We start from the raw sequence: 18843 nt of genomic DNA on the forward strand, positions 1-18843 counted from the left end.
AAACACAATTTTAGATAGAAATAGTTGATCAAAAAAAAAAATTCAGTCAGGGCACTGAATTGTACAATTTGAGTGATATAACATTCCATTTATTCTATTGTCTCTTATGACTGTAGCAATACCAGTTTACAGACAGTGAAACAGATGTGGAGGTAATTACAGAAACTGCTGTCCAAAACAAGCAATGCAGTAAAAATTACTGCATATAAGCTTAGTTTGTTGTGGGTATTTTTGTCAGTCTAGTTTGCGTTTATACATGCTATGTTGTGATCCTTGCACTACATTGTCCATTTCATCTTCAGATAGGAATATTTATTTTTGCAACTTAAAACATTAACTCAGATCTGACATTCTGTATGAAAGCAGACACCTGTTTCACCTTCCATGGGACCTATTTTGGTTGTGTTTTGGGCTTCAAAGTAAATTATAAAATACGATTATATTAAAATTTATCTAGATAACGTTGCTTTATTTGTATAGAACACTTGGCCATATTTTGTTCAAAATAACACGGCTTTCTCAGAGGACTACCATATTGGCATGTGAAACAGGCATGCGAACAATGAATATGGAAATAGAGTGCTGTACCCTCAAAACATTAAAGTTGACATATCATGTAATTTACAGCATTCCCTCAATAATATTGTAATAATTTTCAATGCATCCATACTATAATAGCTGTTTTGCTCTCCTTACCTTGATTTTTCAATATCACTTTTTTCTTTTCCTTTTTGCTTGCAACCTTTGTGTTCTACATTGACTTTGCTTTAATTATTAGGAGTCATTCTTTTTTGGACCTTTGTTTGTTTAGAACTTAACTGTTGTTATTGGTTTTTCTTTTCTAAAGGGATTTTTTGAAGATGAAGATGGAAAAGAATATATATACAAAGAGCCTAAACTCACATGCCTTTCAGAGATTTCCCAGAGGCTACAAAAACTCTACTCAGATAAGTTTGGATCTGAAAATGTCAGGATGATCCAGGACTCTGGAAAAGTAGGACTTAACTAATAATATACAACTGACTTATATATAAATTAACATGAGCTCAAATCGAAATTTTCTTTCTAGCCTGCCAGTTCTTAAGCATAGTAAAATGTGGTTCCACTAAGGATGATCATCTACTTGTGCAGTACAAAAAATACCAAATGAATGAAGCAAGAAGGACCTTGGTGGCATACATGGATAATTTTTATATTGAAGGCACCATAAGAGTTTTAAAATTTTATTAATGATGATCAGCGTATTAGCTCAAGTAACCTTTTAATAATGTAACTTTTAAATAATTGCATATTTTCATAGTTGAGATTTTAATTCTCTCAAATTCTTTTAAGGTAAATCCTAAGGATTTGGATTCAAAATATGCCTATATTCAAGTTACTCATGTAGTTCCATACTTTGAGGAAAAGGAACTACAAGAGAGAAAAACAGAATTTGAAAGAAATCACAACATCCGCCGCTTTATGTTTGAGATGCCATTTACTCAGATGGGCAAAAGAAGAGGGGGAGTGGAGGAACAATGTAAACGACGCACCATTCTTACAGGTACTAGGTTAAAATTTGCAGTTCTTTGGGACAGTACTTTGATTTCTAAAAACCAAAAGAGAGCACTTAACACCTTTCATTGATGTTTTTTGTCTATAGCACCTGTAACATGCTTCCATTTAATCCAAAAAAGCCACAGAGAAATCTGAGTCTTTGCTAAATCCTGCATGTTTTGGGTCCTAATAACCTATGGGAGCCTAAGTGTTCAGCAGGAAACTAACCTATAACTAACAACTAACCAAGTTAAAGCTATTTCATGCAATACACACACATTTTGTACACATAAAGTGTTATTAAAATTAATGTTTTGCAGCCACATGAACTATACTGCTATATTTTCTGGGGAGCTGGAATTGACATAAGGGTACACTCTGACAAATATGGGCTACCACAATATAATGTGTGAAACAAAAACACACAAATTGATGCTCTATCAGTACCCTGGATGTTATTGATGCAGTTTCTCTGGTCTGCCAGGAAGCTGTTTAACAGCAAGGTCACGTTTTAGAAGCACTTGGAACTGTGATCCAACTCAAAGAGAAAGGTCTTGAGTGTATTTTAAAACCTGCATAGAAAGGGAGATATTTTATGTTCAGGGCAGTTGGCTGTGGTATTCACCTCTGGCAGCAGGTGCTCAGAAACAGGAGCTTCCCCATTCATTCCTCCTGAGCCATTCCCTTCTATTGGAGATAAGAGCTGTGTGTGCCACAGGCTTGCCATACAACTGGTCTACTACCCTTAGGCTCAGTGATGTATCCTACCCCATTTTGCTTCATCCCTAAACTGGCCTAGTATGTACTGTTGCAATCCTGTGAATAGCTAATAGGTAGGTAGGTAGGTAGATATTTAAGTTGACTCAAACATTTATTGCCTCTCAATTGCCTTGTGTTCATGTGCAAATATGTCAAGGCCAGGGTCCAGTTATTTTGCATGCTGACTCATGGCTACTCTTTGCACCAGGATTACTGGTAGCTTAAAGACTGACACTGCATGTGAACTACTGTTATTGCTAATAGCTAATCTCCTGGCAAAGAACCAAGTGGAAACAGTAGTGTTGTCATCCTTCTTTAGATAACAAAATGTGAATTACATTAACTAAACAAATAGAAAAGCATAGAAAGACCCATGCTTAATATTTTTCTAAGTTTTTCCCACCTGTTGGTTTACCTACTTGATACTTAATCATTAGTCCTTTCTGGATAGAACAGCATGTAACTTCCATGGGCTAGCAGACAGTACTATATATGTCCCGCATAATGAGAAGATACAGGCTAGTCTTCTTCTGCAGATCAGAATTTTTCCAGGGGCATACAAACACTGGACAAAAGAAGCACACAGTCTGCAGAGCAGGGGTAGCCAATGTAGTGCCTTCCAGATGCTTTGCACTAAACTCTTAGTATCCCAGACCACAGGCAATGAGAACTGGGGCTGATGGGAAATGTCGTTCCAAACATCTGGACACATCACATTGATTAGCCTTGCTCTATAGAATTATGCTATTAAAATATAGGCTTGTTTGTTTATAAGTCTAATTGCTCACAAAATAAAAAGCATTGACTTGCAAGTTTCTTAATATTTCAAGATAGCATGAGTATAGTCGTGTAAACATAATTTCATTGTTTTCTTTCCCTAGCTATACATTGTTTTCCATATGTAAAGAAGCGGATTCCCATAATGTATCAACACCATACAGATTTAAACCCAATTGAAGTCGCTATTGATGAAATGAGTAAGAAGGTTGCTGAGCTCCGGCAACTTTGTTCATCAGCTGAAGTAGATATGATCAAACTTCAGTTGAAGCTGCAGGGTAGTGTCAGCGTTCAGGTATGTTGATTAAATTGATTATGGTGTGGAGTTTTCCTTTACCTTAAAATCGCCTAATAAGCTTCTTCTCGCTTTAGAATTCTGTTTGTGTGTTTGTGTCACACCGATAAAATAATATGCAGCGCCAACAATGTCCATTGAAAAAGTGTGGTAGACTTTGAATTTGAGACTAAGTTTTACGCAGAATAGACCTATTGAAATTAATAGGCCTAACCTATTCATGTCCATTTATTTCTGTAGGTCTATTCTGAGTAAAACGTAGTTGAATACCACCACAGGTTCAACACTGCGATCACTTGAGCAACTTGTTAATTCTCAACCTTATTTCACAGGAAGCCCCTTCATTTGTAGTTCTGTTTGGGTGTTATCCCTCATGAGATTAATGCATAAGCTTATAAATCACCTTTGCTTGTAGAGCAAGCTGCTTGCTACAGCTGTGCCCTCCAGCAAGCCCATGCACAGGGGACAGCAGCCGGGTAAACTTGCCCCAGGCCTTGGAGGACTAAGGCTACTGGGGCGGGGGGTGCCAGGGGCCTGCTGTACCTACCATGCAAGGAATGCCCTGTGCCTCCCAGCTGACCAGGAACTTAATGAGTGAAACATGCATGTCTGTCCGTATGCACTGCAATGTTTCGATTGTAAAATCTAGACCTGCGTTACTGCATACAAGTGTGTAGCATCAGATCAAATTAGGTGCCGGCGCTGTGGTGGCACATCTCATGGATAAGGCTCAGACCATCTCCTGCATAGACATGTCCTCCCACACAGGGTTAGTGCTAACCCCACTCTTCCCTCATGGAGTAGTTAATCATATGAAGGATAATGCCTGTGCAGAGCTTCTGTCTAGTTAGTCACTTGTGTGCAACTTGTTCCTTTCATGGATATGAACTCAGTAGTGTTTTTGCACCAGAAGGGCAGGATAGGTAAAGGTAAAGGGACCCCTGACCATTAGGTCCCGTCGTGACCGACTCTGGGGTTGCGGTGCTCATCTCGCTTTATTGGCCAAGGGAGCCGGCATACAGCTTCTGGGTCATGTGGCCAGCATGACTAAACCGCTTCTGGTGAACCAGAGCAGCACATGGAAACGCCGTTTACCTTCCTGCTGGAGTGGTACCTATTTATCTACTTGCACTTTGATGTGCTTTCGAACTGCTAGGTTGGCAGGAGCAGGGACTGAGCAACGGGAGCTCACCCCGTCACAGGGATTCGAACCGCTAACCTTCTGATTGGCAAGTCCTAGGCTGTAAGGTTTAACCCACAGCGCCACCCACATCCCTTAATGTTTTAATAAATACAGGCTATTTTTCAGAAATGTATTTGACTTGTGTATAGCCCTTTTCAGAGGGATGAGCAAAACTGGTTTTAATATTATTGCAGAGGGGTAGGAACATAATTTATAACTGTTTATATATTTTTAGGTTAATGCTGGGCCATTGGCATATGCCAGAGCTTTTCTGGATGATACAAGCACTAAACGGTATCCAGACAATAAACTAAAGTTACTCAAGGAAGTTTTCAGGTAAAAAACTATGAAAGTTTATTAAGTTTCTTTTTGGAACTTTGAGATTAGAACCATTCTCAATATATTTCATTTTATGTAATTAAATTTATTTCAGACAATTTGTTGAAGCTTGTGGGCAGGCCTTAGAAGTAAATGAGCGGCTTATAAAAGAAGATCAGATAGAATATCAAGAAGGAATGAAGGCTAATTACAGAGAAATGGCAAAAGAACTCTCTGAAATCATGCATGAACAAGTATGTACTGAACATTAAGTATTTCATTCAGGTCATCCTGTTTTGGTTGAGAAGAACCAAATATTTTTCTTGGAATTCTTTATTATTTAAGTATTTAATTCAGAGGATCCAAGTCTTTAGTATATTCCTAACTGTAAATTGCTGTAAATTGCCAATAACAATTTACTGCTTTGAGGGTGGTTGTTGTTTTTTACACTCAAGTTTCTTTCTGTAAGCCACCTTAGGGGAAAGACAAGGTATAAATAAATGTGAAACAATTATAATATGTCTTTTTATGACATTAAATAATATAATGATGCTGAAGGAAATGGGTTAAGACTTCCACCCTGGAATGTTTTATCTAAAGTTAATATTTATAATAGATGTTAATGGATAATGCCCTTGAAGCATATGCTATGATTTATTAACTGCTGTAACAGAGTTATCTAACAATAAATCCTTTCATTTCTTCCATTCTGGTTGGTACAATGCAGACAATTTCATGAATTCAGTTGTACGGGGATTTTAAAATAACAGAATCACAAAGAAAATCAGTTTAGTTGGCACATGAATCAGACTTAAACGCAGTAGCCTATCTTGCCTTAAGCCTGCTAGTTCTAACATGAAAAATGAGCACTTTTCTCTCCCTTTTTTCCATTCTTGTCCCCTAATAAAACAGTTTAATTGATTATTATACTTTACTTGGCGATGTAACACTAGAATATGGTCAGTCCACAAGTACACCATAAGTTGCTTTGCTAAAAGAATGACTTCTGCTGTGACTTCTGTTCCAACATTGCATGATGTGGGTGAATGTTCAAGAATTAATAGATTTCTAACCATTCCTCTACAGCAAGGAGTGGGGAACCTCAGGCTCAGGGACTGCATGCCGCTGTATTTGACAGTTTGAACTCTCCCCAGGCTACTTACTTCTCTGAGCCTAAATATGCCCTAAATATTTTTGCCCGGCTAGAATGTGCCCTTGAACTCGGACAGTGCCTCTTGTTTGTCTGGACAGAGCGTAGAGAAGAGGGGTGGGCAAATGCAAGTAGAAATTAGCTTACCACACCAGGATAAAATTAACATTAATTGCTCCACCCACTTTTGCCTCTGACTCTGCCCACCTCAGGCTACTTTCCCCTGCCTAGAAGGCCCTTGAGCGAAAAAGGTTCCCCATTCCTGTTTTACAGATTTAATTTCGATTTGAAGCTCATGTATTTTTCCATTGGAAAATGTAATCATGATGGAAGCAACTCTTAAATACCAAGGAAACAGGCATTTTATGGAAATATAAGTGCATGGCTTGCATGTAAATTTGGTTGTACTATCTATTCTGCAAACATTGGAATGTCCATTTTGCTTTCTTAAATAAATGTTTCAGAGATATTTTCCCCCCTGTTTAATACATTTTATAGAAATCTTAATGGGCATCTCTCTTTCTTCCTTCCCTTTTCCCCTATGCTGCTTTGAAAATGTGATCAGCTGGGATGGTAATACATTTTTAGTTTCTCTTTCGAGTTCTGAGTTTTGTTTAACTTCCTTTACCCAATATATAATGTGGAATTTGTAGTGCAGAACTGAGGGAAGACTTAGGCTTTATTTCATTTTAATGTTGAATAGTCAATCATTATGCATATCACTGTTGCTTAACAAAATGTTTATCAGTCAAATAATAATGTTTTGCTACACTGCTTCTTACATAACTAATAGGGCAATCAGATTTTTTTAAAAGAAGAAAGATCTAGTTTCTTGACAGAAGTCATTAGAGAAGGGTGAATTTTAGCTAAACATCTTTGCTATTTTCAGAACCAGTCACAAAATTAAACATATATTAATTCAGAAGGTCATCTGACCTATATCTAACTTTTGTGTCACTATAGACTTGCTCCCTATCATAATTCCAATTATCTAGAAATACATTCCATTTAAATCAAGTTGGACTTTGCTTCCAAGTAGAGATGGGGGAGAAATTTAATCTTGATTGCATTTAAAACTGAATCTACCTAATTCCCACTTTTTGAAACAGTATGCAAACCAGAAAACAGCCATCCTTGGAAATTTGCAGGCTTCCCAGTTTTGTAATGCAGTTCTCCTGCCAAGCAATATGTAGAAAAATGCATATCTGGTGAAAATAATATACAAAACTGCATTATATTAGAGAAAATATGTTTTTGCAAGGATGTATGTGCTAGGCAGAGTTGCATACTAAAATGTGTCCCCCCTACTTGCTGTATCTGAAGTTAGGTCCCCGTTCACATTTTAGCTAGAAGCCAAAGGACAAGCCCATGGTTACCCCACTCTTTTGAAAACCTTCTCCTCCCTCAACCATGTGTAAGGCATGTGTTTTTCTCTCTTTAAGATTACTGCTATGGAAGAAAAAGCCAGTGTAATGCCCAACTCGCTACACATTTTCAATGCCATAAGTGGGACACCGACAAGCACAACAGTTCATGGGATGCCCAGCTCTTCTTCAGTTGCATAAGCATTTTGTGACGGAAAGCGCTGCTTACCTTGGAACACAAGTGGATCTTTGAACATTTGCAAACTCAGGATGAAATCCAAATCTGAAAGAGGATTGTGAAGATACTAACAATTGAGCATGCTTAAATCTTTGGGTCAGTCAGGGATAAGGAAAAAGTAAGAGGTAGATTTCTAAAACATATACTGATGGTGCACATATTTTTTATATTCTGCTGGCAATATTACAACACCCAACACAGAATTGTTCTGGGGAACTTAACTGGTTCTTCTGCTCTGATAATGGTATTCTAAAATAAATGGCACATTATAGGCAAGTGTTATGGAATGTAAGTTTGCAGACATAAACCATAAAAGTGTTCTTTGATATATGCACATACAAACTGATATAAAGTACAAACACTATTAGACTTAATAGGCACTAATTTGAGGGGTTAATGTAGGTAGAAGTAGTTTTTTGTACTGTTGACTATAACAGTTGTGCACCATTTTATACCTTGTTGGGATTTTGGAGAGCATATGAGCTTAAAATTGATCAAGCAGTTGCATCCAACCAAAGGTTACCATATGTTACTAACTATATATTAAGCAAGACATGTACATATTTGTTAATACAACTCATAAACCCTGTACATAAATGAAATGCATTTCTAAACATTTTTAATATTCATACCAGCTTTCATCCTTCTACAATTGTGATAAATTCATGTTCATTCCAAGTAAATGCTCTATTTTCTTTTACAGTTATTGTATATAAATACAGTAAGTGCAATATGAGGTTGTATACAGTTTCTATAACGTTATGCACTGTTTTTAAAAAGAATACATAATTTTTGCCAAAGTGATGGAGTATATAAGTGGTGATAAACTACTGTGGCTAAATGGTGATGTAATTTAAAGCTTTTGCTATATTGTTTTAAGACATGAATTAGTAATTTTATATTTGAGAAAGATAAAGGGTTTTAATTTTATTTAACTGGAATCACTGGCCTGCTGTAATTAAACATTATGTACTTCATCTATATTAAAAAGGAATTAATTTATGTAGAGTGTGGTTGGATCATTTTATTTTGCTGCTGTAAAGGAACATTGTGTATTAAATCAATTTATGGAGGGTGTCGCTGGGCTATGAGGTTGGTCTTAGGATGACAAGGCAGGAGCAAAATTCTTCAGGGCTCCCCATCACTTTTCCGCTCCTGCCTGCAATGAGCAGATCACTTCTGTTTTTTCTGTCAGGTTTACTCACTTTTCTTTGCTATCTTTTCTTTATTTGCCTTCTCCAAATCTCTTCTTGGCTCCACTGATATCAGTTGCCCTTAATCTCCTTTCCTTTACTAGGGGGAAAAAAGGATATATACGATATCTTTATTGTCATTGTCCCTTGCAGAACAATGAAATTGAAAAACTACATGATACATACAAAACCCCCTAAAAACTCTGAAACCCCATTTTAAAATACACTATACTATAGAGACCCCTTATGCTGCGTTTAGAACCAGAATTACATTTGTGTAGAAACTGTTTCTACACAAGGAAGGAAGACAAAAATTATTTACCTCAGATTCCCTCTGTCTTCTGTTTTCCCGGGGTTTTTTTTTTTTTTTTTTTTTTTTTTTTTTTTTTTGCATGCCCCTGCACACCCTTGCTTTGTTTGCTGGTGGATGGGGTTTTTTCCCTGCTCTTTTGGGTCAGAAAGAGAGGAAGGCATATTGGGTGAGACAACCTTTGAAACAAAAGCAAAAGGGAAGCTCCTTTGCTTGGACTGAGGCCTCAAGACCTGCTGAGCTCTGTCTCCTCATGGTATTCTGAGCTCTGTTCCTTCCTCCTGATATACAGTGGTACCTCGGGTTACATATGCTTCAGGTTACATATGCTTCAGCTTACAGAATCCGCTAACCCAGAAATAGTACCTTGGGTTAAGAACTTTGCTTCAGGATGAGAACAGAAATCGTGCTCCGGCAGCAGGAGGCCCCATTAGCTAAAGTGGTGCTTCAGGTTAAGAACAGTTTCAGGTTAAGAACGGACCTCCGGAACAAATTAAGTACCTAACCCGAGGTACCACTGTACTGAGCTTGGTAATCTTTTGTCTTCCCGGGCTCCCTGGCCATAAGCTCTTTTCCATGACAAGAGGTCCAACAGGCCCAGTTAGCCATGACCCTCACTGCCCTGGGAAGCCTCTCGGGGCAAAGGAGGAGGATCCAGGCTTGGAGGCAGTGGCAGCATGCCAGCGGGAGACAGGCCAGACAAACGGAGTTTGAATCAAGAAAAAGGCAAATGTTACAGGAGAGGTGAAGATCTTCCCAAACCTTCCTTGTCCACATGTGGACTTCCTCTTCCCCAGAGGCTTCTGCATTTCTCCCAGCTCAGGGGAGGGATGGTTTAAATTCACAGGATCCCTCCCAGCTTTTTTGCTTTTTCCTCATCTTCGGATGAAGACGGCTTAAGGGGCTTCCTGAGGCAGTTTCTCCAATTTATGGCCAAAAAAAGAACAGCAGCGGCCTTCCAACTCCAATCCCATCCCAATAATAATAATAATAATAATAATAATAATCAGGTTTGCGGTTAACTCCCCACTTAATTGCTCTGTTGAAGGAGACTTTGATTGCATCCATTGCCTCTGAGGGAGGAGAGTGAAGTGAAAGTGAGGTTACTGAGGAACTGCAATCCCACTGTCTGTTTCAGGATGTGAATCATATGTGGCTTCTGTGCAGAGCCTCTAGGTTTGAATTCCTCTCCTCAAGAAGCCCCCACCCCACCCCAGCTCATCTTGAGAGATTACTCTGCATTGCTTTGCCAAGTTCTGGCTTAAAGATACACTGTGCAGTAGGGGAAAAAATAAGTACAGTGGTGCCTCGCAAGACGAAAAGAATCCGTTCTGTGATTCTCTTCGTCTAGCGGTTTTTTCGTCTTGCGAAGCAAGCCCATTGACGGATTAGCACTATTAGTGGCTTTTAGCGGCTTATCTGCTGATCGGATCAGCTGATAAGCGGTTTAGCGGCTTAGAAAAGGGGGGGGGGACCAGCAGGAACTCGCAAGACATTGTCGTCTTGCGAAGCAAGCCCATAGGAAATTTGTTTTGCGAAGCACCTCCAAAACGGAAAACTCTTTCGTCTAGCGAGTTTTCCGTCTTGCGAGGCATTCGTCTTGCGGGGCACCACTGTATGAAAATTTGTATTGACTGACAGAGCACCACACCTCTCCTGCTGCCCTGCTCTGAAATAGCTGGGTTTGAGCAAAATGCTTCCATACTTCCCTCCTATGCTAAGGGGACAAATGAAATTCGGCTACCCTTGATTCACAGGACAAAGGCGGCTCTTAATTTGCAAAAGAAAGAGAAAGCCCAATCCCTGTCAATATTTTATCCTCAGCAAACAAGCTCTTTATTGGATATTTATTTCTATTGGATCCTAGAACTATAGGCAGATAGGATCCTAGAATGCAACAACCTGATTGGCCAGCAGGAGCAGCCCAATCAGACCCCAGGGGGAATTTAGTCAGCCTGTTAGGCCGGTAGGATACTAGGATGCAACAACTGATTGGGCTGCAGCAGGAAACATAATCAACCAATCAGTACTCATTATGTAAATAATGTATATAAAGCCTGAGGTTTGGGGGGCGGGTGGGATTCAATCACTGTTCCTATGAGCTGAAAGAAAGAGCATGAAATTAATACTCATTGTATTCAACTCATTTGCAACAAAACTGAAAGGAGAAGGAATTTAGATCCACCCCTTTCCTATAGACTGTTTGGGTGTGTTGTATCTCCCAGTCATCCCTCATCAATGACTGAAACCTCTTCTGCAGTGCCCACTAGTGTTACAGTTCATCTCGCCGTGTGCAAAGCCTCATCCCCGCCCCCCCCCAAAAGGCACCTGGATCCTGCAGGAGGAAATCAGGATCAGATGCAGGAAAAGTGTATGTCCCCACAGGGCATGATCAATCGAGGGAGACTAGGAGGACTAAATAGCTGTGGGGGGGGAGTAAAGTACCATCTCCCTCCCTTGAGGCAGATCCCAATTTAAACTTTATTCTCAATAACTGCACGACTGTGCCCTACACTGTGACTACCATTGAAATACCTGTAAGGCTTAAATAGCTATGTAAAAGGTATGCCCAGTCTATTAAACAGCAACAAAGATACATCAGTGATGAGTTGTACCCTTCCCATGGTTTACCGTAGCCCCTAGCCTCATTTACACCCCAAAGTGAGCCTGCTGAGGCATGTTCTATCGTTTCCATAGAAAGTGGTGCCGAGTCCAGAAGAAATGGAATGGACTGTGTGCACTTCAAATTGCAAGAGAGGCAATAACACATTTAAATATGGGGCCCCAGCAACAGAAGAAGAGGAAAAGGTACCCACTCCTCAGTGATTTCCAGCAGCTGGCCTTGTGGCCAAGACATCTGAGTGGAGAGATTTAAAAAAGATAGCTGGGTTGATACTGATGGCTTCTGGGTTTTGGAGTTGGGGGAATGTCATTGAATCTTGCCCAGAAATAATTGGGAGGGGGGGACTTTGTGCAAGCGCTAGAAAACTAGCACAACAGGGGCTAGAACCTTTCTCTCTAATGTGCTTGTGTGTTTTTTTACTTAGAGGAACCTTTTTACGCGGTTTAATTTTTTTAATTGTAAAATAAAAAACTTACACTCTTATCTTGCTGCATATAGACCAAGCCTGAGAGAAGTGTGGAAGAGAGCTCTTTATCCTTAGGCAAAGTGTCCCATATTTAAACAGAACCCTCGCCTTTCAGGTTGCTGCTGATTCGGGTTTGAACATGCAGCCTTGCACCATTGCATGCATTTTGAACCTCATCCATGCATAGATTGTGCTCACAACATGGGCGCCTCAGGGAAGTTCATGGGTAGGCCGATACCCAGTGTTCCTAGAAACCAGCACATCCACCCACCAGTGGCGCTAATACATAGGACCTGTTTGTCCATCTAGCCAAGTATTGCCTGTTCTGACAGGAAGCAGCTCTCTTAAGGCCTTCGGCAGAGGTGTTTGCACAACACTTGCTAGAGCCATGATGGTTTCTTCTGTCACTGGAAGCAGTTTGTGCACACCCTGCCATTGACCCTGAAGCCGCAATGATGCTGTGCACCTTTTATGAATGGTGCACCAAACACACAGTGCCGAAACACAGCATCCTGCTCTTTATGCATAAAGGGCAGATAACCCCATTCCAAAAGTATAAAATACAACCCAAGACTTATCAATACACATGCAGATACTGAAGTGGAATCTTCTTCCTAATTTAACAGTTCAGTTACTCTTATCATTTGCTATTCTTGTCTAATCCTCTTCATATACAGTGGTACCTCAGGTTAAGTACTTAATTCATTCCGGAGGTGCGTACTTAACCTGAAACTGTTCTTAACCTGAAGCGCCACTTTAGCTAATGGGGCCTCCTGCTGCTGCTGCTGCTGCTGCTGCGCTGCCGGAGCACAATTTCTGTTCTCATCCTGAAGCAAAGTTCTTAACCTCAGGTACCATTTCTGGGTTAGCAGAGTCTGTAACCTGAAGCGTATGTAACCCGAGGTACCACTGTATTTTGGAGATGATGATGATGATGATTAAAATTTGTATACCTCTTTATACCCATAGATCTCAGGTCAGTTCACAGGAGGGAGAGAGAGACCCCTATGTATGGGGGGGGTGTCTTTGTGCGATGTTTAGGGTGCTTTTTGAAGATATTTTTACTTTGAATGTATCATTTGACTTCAATTATATTGGTTCTAAATATAATTTGAAATTCTTGCTACACCAGGATTTTTGTAGTTTTGTTGCCTCTAATTTATATCTCACTATTTCAGCTAGTTACAGGTAGGTAGCCGTGTTGGTCTGCCGTGGTCGAAACGAAATAAAAAAATTCCTTCCAGTAGCACCTTAGAGACCAACTAAGTTTGTTATTGGTATGAGCTTTTATGTGCATGCACACTTCTTAGCTTACAATTAAAATCCATCACAATGACAGTGACAATCTCCTCATTTTACTGTTGATCATCTTGCCTACTATTTGCAGTTTCACTGACACATTTTAAGAATGGACACACCCTCCCAAGTGTTTCACATTTAGGCTGGCAGAACTGGTTTTGTGAGAGTTAACACCTAATATTTAGTTTCTCTAGCTTAGTTGTTTCGCACACTGGAAAATATCCACCTAGTGGCAGAAGGTTTGTCTTGTCAACTGAGATGATGATGATGATGATGATTATTATTATTATTATTATAACACTGCGTTCTGGAAGCAGCAGTCTTTGAAACAATATTTTAATCTATTTAGGTCACACAAGCGTAACGGAGAAAGAAATTTCTAATTCAGTTACTCTTATCATTTGCTATTCTTGACTAATCCTCTTCATATATTTTAGAGATGATGATGATTAAAATTTGTATACCTCTTTATACCCATAGATCTCAGGTCAATTCACAGGAGAGAGTGGTAATCTTGCTGATCCCCAACCCCATTAGGAATGGGGAACCTGTGAGCCTCCAGATGTTGTTGGACACTGTTAGCATGGTCAGTGGTCAGAAATTGTGGAAGCTGCAATCCACCAACATCTTTATGGTGATAGTTTTTAATGTTTGAAGTTTTATTTTGTTTAATATTCTGTTGGGAGCCGCCCAGAGTGGCTGGGGAAATCAAGCCAGATGGGTGGGCTATAAAAAATAAACTACTACTAGTAGTAGTAGTAGTGCTCTCTGTAAGGAGAACTATGCTAACAAATCTCTCGCTTCAACCTAGAGCCAAAGGCTGTGCTCACACCATGCATTTAAAGCACATTGTCGTCGTCCCCAAATCCTGGGAACTGGGATTTATCCCCCAGGACTACAATTCCCAGGACTGGGGGAAGTCAGGTGTTTTAAATGTACAGTCTGTGTGCATGCTGTGCAGCCTTAGCTCACACATGCACTATACAAAAGAGTTCCCATTCTGCTGACTGTAGGGTCAGAGGGAGTGTATGGAACCTTTTTCGACCTAGATTATCTGAAAATATATTAGAATTTAAAGCTACATAACAGTTAAAGGGAAGAAATTATACCTTCATAAGGTCTATGTTTGGAATGTAGGTAACACAGTCACCCGGGTTTGGCCAATACCTTTATAACCTTTGCCTGAATTTAACAGAGGTGACTCACATTGGTTGTGCTTCCATCTTCAGTAGTTAGGGATGTGTGAAACTGATTAAAATCCTTGCACCACCCCTTAGAATTTTGCAGATATTGTACCCGAATAGAAATCTCTGAATTTGCCTCATATTTCAAGGTAGACAAAATCTGGCATTAAGTGGAAACCCACTGAGTTTCCCTTAATCTTCTTGACATTCCTCGGCTTCTCTCAACATTCCTTTGATGTTTTGCTGAAGCAAGGAACCTCGTCCACACCCACCTCCAGCCCAATTTGGTGTCAGTGATGTTTGTCTAGAAGGAGATACAATGTGAGACATTATCTTGCGCATACGTTCTCTTCATATTCAGAACGTGGCAAGCACCTATATGCTGTCCCAAATCCAATGTGAGAAAAGCCATGTGAGCACAGATTAAAAACCCAGCACTGGAAACCACAGTACAGTGGTACCTCGGTTTTTGAACAGCTTAGTTCCCGAACAGCTCAGAACCCAACGCTGCAAACCTGGAAGTAGGTGTTCCGGTTTTCGAACTTTGCCTTGGAAGCTGAACGTGCTCCTGAGCTTCCATTTCTAATGTTGTGCAGCAAATTTAATTCCTTTTACCCTTAAGCAGCAAATTTAAGTGGTCCGAATCTACCAGTCACAGTTGCACGCAGGAACCGCCAGAAGACTAGAAAGAAATCCAAGACAGAATTGACACCACCAGGTGAGTCGGTAGCACTTACCTATGTTTGGTATATTTTTGTATGCCTTCCTCCTCCTCCTCCTCCTCAAATCAGACTTGAGGTCAAGCCTTTTTCCTCCAACTAGGACGGTATAATTTAGATTACAACATAACTGTGGGCAGCTTCTGTTTAGAGGTGTTTAAAGTTTCACAGTGAATTCCAGTACATCAAAACAAACACAACAGGGAGGGAGCCTGTTGCACTTGGAGCAGGGAGACAAGGCCCGAATCCCTGTCCAGCTATAAATCTCTGTGATGTTGTTGTAGGCAGCTCACTAACATTCTTATCCTAATTCGCACTGTTTTAAAATAAAATGGGAAAATAGCACCGTGGGCCATCTTGAGCTCCTTGGAGCATAAATATACATAAATCTAGCTGTGTTGTTAATAAATGTTTTCTGTTTTCACTTGATGTTGTATTTAACTGAAATATTGTTTTATTAAGTTTTAGTGTTGTTCCCCACTCTGAGATTGTGTGAATAATGAAGAGCAGGTTACAAATAATATAAATGCATAAATGCATAGATAGATAGATAGATATAGATAGATAGATAGATAGATAGATAGATAGATAGATAGATAGATAGTAAGTAATCACCTTTCTCCCTAGACTCCAGAGGGCATTCCTAAACCTTTAGGAAGCATGAAGAGGAGGAAGGGATTTGTCTTCTTCAGTTGCTCCTATAAGGAGAGGGAGCCTTCCTTCCAGCATCCCCAGTTATCCCTACCAGAGCAATGGCAGTGAAGCAAGAATTCCAGCTAAGCTCAGCATTTGCCATCGCCAGTATCATTAGTGTTGATCTGGATGAGGGTGGGGCATTTTTTTTCCTGATCCTGCCCCTTGTCCCAGTACTGGTTTCAGGCTGGTACAGATTGCTTGGAGCTTCTTTAGTATCCAGTGGACCAAAGCTCAGCTCTGTTTCACACAGTCCCATTACTCACCATTTTAGGGCCCTATACTTGCTACCATTTGTGGATGCACCACCAATAGTAGCGTTCCAGGTGCCATGCTTTCTAATGATTGGTAGAAGGCAGCAGGTGAGCATGTATAGAGTATACTATTTTCTAACCTACTTCAGCAGCAATAATCAGGGAGTTAAAGCTGCATTCTTTCTATCCACTAGCTTGGAAATTATGTCAAAGAATCAATTAAAAAAAATCATTTTGTTGTAAACCCCTATAAGAATAACTAAAAAAAAGTTGCCTTTTCCTACTTTGAAATATTGGTGTAAATACAAAACAAAACTTGAGACCATCCAACTCCTATGGGGCACAATTTATCTAATTATTTGTGGAAAATCAAGGCTATTAGTTCATAGATTAAAAAAAAAAATGTTTTCAATCTGGCCTGGAAATAAAAGTTTATTGAAGATAAGATTTGAAACGTACTTTGGAATCATGATGCTTCTTATCTCTCTTTCAGTTTCTATCTAATTCTTCCAATAGAAACAGGATAACACCTATGATGATGAAGATTAGACCAATAAAGAATTGTGGGTCCGTCCAATCTGTTGTTTTACTGCAGGAGTTTGCAGCAACATCACTGATGCATTAAGACTGCATTTGACATGGATGTATTCTGCATCCCATTTTATCACTTGTTCTGAGATACTTCCCTAATGCTTTCACATTACTGCATCCACATTAGCTTCACTATGTTTCCATGCCACCATATTTTCATTTGTACACTTTTGTGTTTATGTTGGGATTGCTGTGCTAAGCCATCCCTTCTTTCAGAGGGGAAAAACCTTCCACAGAAATTCTGATATTTGGCACCAACAGGTGGTGTGGCTACCTCATAAACATGTGGATACATTTCCTTTTACTAGACAGCAAACTCATTTCTGTGAGCAGAAGGCTATCTCAAATTGTTAAACACAGAAGAAAAAGAGTCAAGGCAGGAGAAGGGAGCAGGGTTGCGATTTCAGTCTTGGACTTTTCCTAAGGCATGGTTGGGGAACATGTGGGGTCCGCTAAAGTTAAAGGTAAACCTTATGCATCTTTAGATAAGAATCAGTTACCCGGTAGAAAAACGTCCCTATATTTCTGTTGGGTATATGCAACCTTGCATCCCTCCCATCAGTAAAGGGCAGAGTTGAGACTAGCAGATAAGTCAATGAGAATACACTTTGTGGTTTCCCACTAAACACCTAAGCTCTGCCCCTTCCTTCTGCTCTCTCTCTCTCTCTCTCTCTCTCTCTCTCTCTCTCTCATGCCATTCAATTAGCTCCAGTCATATATTGTAGAATCCCAAACCACTCGTGAATATGAAGTGACCTTTTTTGTTTACCAGTGGGACCTTCTGTGTGTTTTAACTTTTAACTGAGGGTGCAATTTTTTTTACTAGTAAAGTTAAAGGGACCCCTGACGATTAGGTCCAGTCGTGACCGACTCTGTGGTTGCGGCTCTCATCTCGCTTTATTGGCCAAGGGAACCGGCATTTGTCCGCAGACAGCTTCCGGGTCATGCGGCCAGCATGACTAAGCCACTTCTGGTGAACCAGAGCAGTGCACGGAAACGCTGTTTATCTTCCTGCCAGAGCGGTAGAAGCACTTTGACGTGCTTTCAAACTTCTAGGTTGGCAGGAGCAGGGACCGAGCAATGGGAGCTCATCCCGTCGTGGAGATTTGAACCGCCGACCTTCTGATCGGCAAGTCCTAGGCTCTGTGGTTACTACTTATACCTTTAATCAGGGTCTGCCTGCCCATGATACAGAGTGAATCAGCTGTCCTGTAGCAGGATCCTATGGGGCACTTCCCCCATGGCTGCCCTGCCTGTCCCTGCCACTGAAGTCATGTGACCCCAGTGAGGCTTCAGCAGAGGGACAGCAACACCTTCCCATTTCACCTCAGGCAGCAAAATGGAATGGGCCTTTAATGTTGTGTGTTTCAATATTGGCATCTACATTTATGCACGGAAGGTGGAAAAAAGTCACAAGAACCAGGCATTAGGCAACTAATCACAACCTGTTTGACAGTCATATAGCACTGGTTTCCTGACCTTGAAAACATCCGTTTCAACACCATATTCAAATGTGCCATGAACTTCCTCAAACCCTAATATGTTCTAAAGAACATCGGGTGGGGAATTCTTATATAATAAAGACAATTTACGTGGCAACAATACTCTGTCAAAAGCACTTACCACACTAAACAGTTGTATTTTTTTGTTTGGCTTCTCAGCTGTGGAGAAGGAGTTGGGAGTTGAGAGAGAGTCCTGCGCTTCTCTGCATTCCTTTATTTTTCATATTTTATTTTCAGCTTTCAATAATTTAACAATTTAACATCCAAATTACTTACTTATTCATCCCTTCAAGACTTATCCTCAGCCCAGCTTCTCTGCATTCCTAGGGAAATAACAATGTACTAAATATATAATGTAATGTCTGCCTGTGGTTTTTTTTTCCTTTTCT

At 40.1% G+C, this 18843-nt stretch overlaps 1 protein-coding gene across 17 annotated transcripts in view; it reads left to right on the forward strand.

The window, feature by feature from the left end:
- DOCK9 (dedicator of cytokinesis 9) overlaps positions 1-8622 on the forward strand; it is a 142168-nt gene extending 133546 nt beyond the window's left edge. For 12 of the 17 annotated variants that reach the window (XM_082218515.1, XM_082218518.1, XM_082218513.1 and 9 more), the window contains 7 exons: positions 117-152; positions 848-994; positions 1333-1543; positions 3177-3367; positions 4786-4886; positions 4984-5122; positions 7461-8622. In XM_082218515.1, coding sequence (XP_082074641.1) covers positions 117-152; positions 848-994; positions 1333-1543; positions 3177-3367; positions 4786-4886; positions 4984-5122; positions 7461-7583 — 948 coding nt within the window. In that variant the 3' untranslated portion in view covers positions 7584-8622. The remainder of the gene's footprint in view (positions 1-116; positions 153-847; positions 995-1332; positions 1544-3176; positions 3368-4785; positions 4887-4983; positions 5123-7460) is intronic. The other 5 variants (XM_082218510.1, XM_082218516.1, XM_082218519.1 and 2 more) reach the window with 1 other exon arrangement.
- The last annotated feature ends 10221 nt before the right edge of the window (positions 8623-18843 follow it).

Source organism: Podarcis vaucheri (genome assembly GCF_965113315.1).
Source record: "Podarcis vaucheri genome assembly, chromosome: 4".
NCBI classification, from domain to species: Eukaryota; Metazoa; Chordata; class Lepidosauria; order Squamata; family Lacertidae; genus Podarcis; species Podarcis vaucheri.